The sequence below is a fragment of the Octopus bimaculoides genome, chromosome 5 (assembly GCF_001194135.2).
Source record: "Octopus bimaculoides isolate UCB-OBI-ISO-001 chromosome 5, ASM119413v2, whole genome shotgun sequence".
NCBI classification, from domain to species: Eukaryota; Metazoa; Mollusca; class Cephalopoda; order Octopoda; family Octopodidae; genus Octopus; species Octopus bimaculoides.
The window spans coordinates 25457190-25460155 of record NC_068985.1 but is presented as its reverse complement, the minus strand read 5'-3'; the positions used below and the strand labels follow the sequence as shown (position 1 = coordinate 25460155).

Genomic DNA, 2966 nt, shown 5'->3' with positions numbered 1-2966 from the left:
TTATTATTATTATTATTATTATTATTATTATTATTATTATTATTATTATTATTATTATTATTATTATTATTATTATCATTATTATTATTATTCTAAACCTCTTCAAATCACAACCTACAATCTGAAAAAAGAAAAAGAACAACACTTTGGGCAATGTAATTCTGGATATGCAAAAAGGGCCCAGGGTGGAGCATCTTTGATAATAGTTCTTCTTGATTATAGTTGATATGGACCTGAACAACTAATGACTAAATGATGGCTTTCATCAAAGAGCAATAATTCTGAAGAGCACTTCAGTTGATTTGAGACCATTCACATTTTTTTCCCACTCTAGCAGTTCTAGACTTGGCCATATAGTTAAAAAGTTCATTTTACAATCACACATTTCAGTGCAGTCATAGCTTTGTAGTAAAGAAGTTTGCTTCCCAACTACATGGCTTGATTTCAACTTCTGTTGTGTGACACCTTGCACAAGTGTCTTCTGCTATAGCCTAGGACCAATCAAATCTTTGTGAGTGAACTTGGAAGATGGAAACTGAAAGAAGCCTGGTGTATATATATGTACAAGGGGGTGCTAAAATGTTCCTGGCTTTAAGGGTGTCATTGAAAGGTCTGTTTGGAGGTTCAACCTTCCAAGTTCCTTTACAGGGCTTAGAATAACTGAAGGACCATTTCAATGAGTGTGTGTATCTGAGAGGGGAATTTGTTGAATAAAATCAGGACTAACTGATCCTCCTGTGTTTTCTTTTACCCAAAGCCAGGAAATTTTAGGCATCCCCTCATATAAAGGCATGTATGTATAAGTGTACATTTGTGTTAATATTGCATGATTGTTTTAAATGAATGTCATTCCTTTCCAATAATTTGCAAAGACATGTTGGGCCATATTACCTTGCTTAGAAACAGGTAAAAGTTAGTTAGAGAAAAAACATGCAATCATAGAAAATCTGTCTTGATAAAGTGGATATTAAAACAATGATGATGATGATATTTTTGTGTAGTAGTTCTACCATAGCCCTGAATTGAGATCTAAGTCTTGTAAGTGAAATTGGATTTCACTTATTCTTGTATAGTAGACTATCCCTTACCAGGTCTAACACCATTGCTTGGCCTTCAGGTACCCCTAGTAGAAGACCTGGTTTCTATCTGAAGATAATCTAAAAGTTACAGTTTTTTTCCCCTTCTCCCATCAACCTTTAAGACTCTGTACAGAGATTTGGATGCTGTCTGTCCCTCTCTGAATAAGCCAAACATTTTCTAAAGTTCATGTAGTCCTGTGTCAGTAATGTTTTATCCTTATTGTGCATGACTGGTTTCTTATCCTTATTGTGCATGACTGGTTTCTTAAAACACATTCATACTATCATATTAATCATGAACCCATTGTCATCATTTACCTAAATTATCTTGCTTCTCAACTTTTACTTGTTTAGACTATATTTTGAGTAAATCACTTGGTAAGCATATTTAACTCTTTCATTTGTTGATATTCTAATTTTCTTACCTTCCAGGATACGCTAACTTACTCTATCACACAAACCGGTGATTGTCAGAAGTATTTCTTCATAAAACCAAATACAGGAGAGATAATTGTACAAGAAGTGTTACCATCTACAAATAGAACATTTGATGTAAGTACAAATTCAGATCTAGATCTATCTAAATCTTAAATAAGTTTTGTAGGTGCATGTGTGTGTATGTGATTAATTTGCCATGTTTTATTGTCCTATAAGTCTATTTGATTTATTTCATAGAACTCGTTTAAAAACTACATTATTTTACCTACAGATTGTAATGTGCACTGTTGAGAGACCCTATATGTAATGTTATCTGTCAGAAATATCATCTAAATCTCCTTCAAATCACTTCCCATTGTCTTATGTAAAGAAAATGTTGCATAATATAGTTCTGCATACCTCTAAGTAGACAAGAGGATTAAGGCTAGAAAGCCTTAGATTATAGGTCTGTCTATTCAGACTGTATTTTCTTTTTTTATATACCCAGGTCTATTCCCCAGCTTTTTTAGGAGTGGGTAGCCACAACAAGACACACACCAGGTGTTCCATTCATTTTCCAGCTCAAACTGCACTGCTCCTCCCCTAGTACACTCTCTGTCTGGTTCCTCACCCTTACAATCAGAATTCTCCCATACAGTTTACCAAATACACACAACAGACTTATACCCCTAAAATTTCCATGCTCACGTTTATCCCCTTTCTCCTTGTACAGTGACACTATACAGGCACTACACCAGTCCTTTGGTACTCTTCCAGCCATATAACAAGCATTCATAAGCCTCACTAACCATTCACTCCTCCTGTCTTTAGGCATTCCACTGTACACTCATCTGTAGCTGGTGCCTTCTTGTTTGCCATCTTCTGTAAGGATTCCCTCACCTCCTCCCTTCCAACTGCATCGTACTTCCATTTCCCAACAACTGGCATTCTCTTCTCTCCTCCTACAGTGGTTAATCAGAGTGTACCTGAAGTTAAACAATAACAACAACCTTAAGGGTTGTTTCCAGTAAAAGATTCTAAATAGTAAGCAGTATAAGCTTGAAATATGTATTCATTCTATTAATGTGTGTGTGTATATATATATATATATATGTAGTAACGCCTTGTCTTGTGCGCATGCGTGGAATTCAACATCTAAACGTTCCCGCTCTTTTCATTCTCTTTCTTGGCCGGCCGGCCATGAGCATGGTCATGTCAAGCAGTGTCTCCAACATTCCAACTCTGGAGCTAGACAAATAACCTCTGAACATCATTGACGGCGTCTCAGCAACCAAAGGGCGAAGTGCTGCCTATTTCCTCTGTAAATAAATATTGTTGTGTTGATAGTTCAGAGTTCTGCGTTGCGTTGTTTCTACAGATTTAATATAGGAAAGCGGGTGTACACCTAATGGTGTATAACCACTTTCCTATATATATATACATATATATATATATATATATATATATATA

At 35.5% G+C, this 2966-nt stretch overlaps 1 protein-coding gene across 1 annotated transcript in view; it reads left to right on the top strand.

The window, feature by feature from the left end:
• LOC106874390 (uncharacterized) overlaps window positions 1–2966 on the top strand; it is a 280957-nt gene that overhangs the window by 265321 nt on the left and 12670 nt on the right. The window contains exon 144 of the mRNA XM_052968226.1: window positions 1512–1631. Within this exon, the coding sequence (XP_052824186.1) occupies window positions 1512–1631 (120 nt within the window). The remainder of the gene's footprint in view (window positions 1–1511; window positions 1632–2966) is intronic.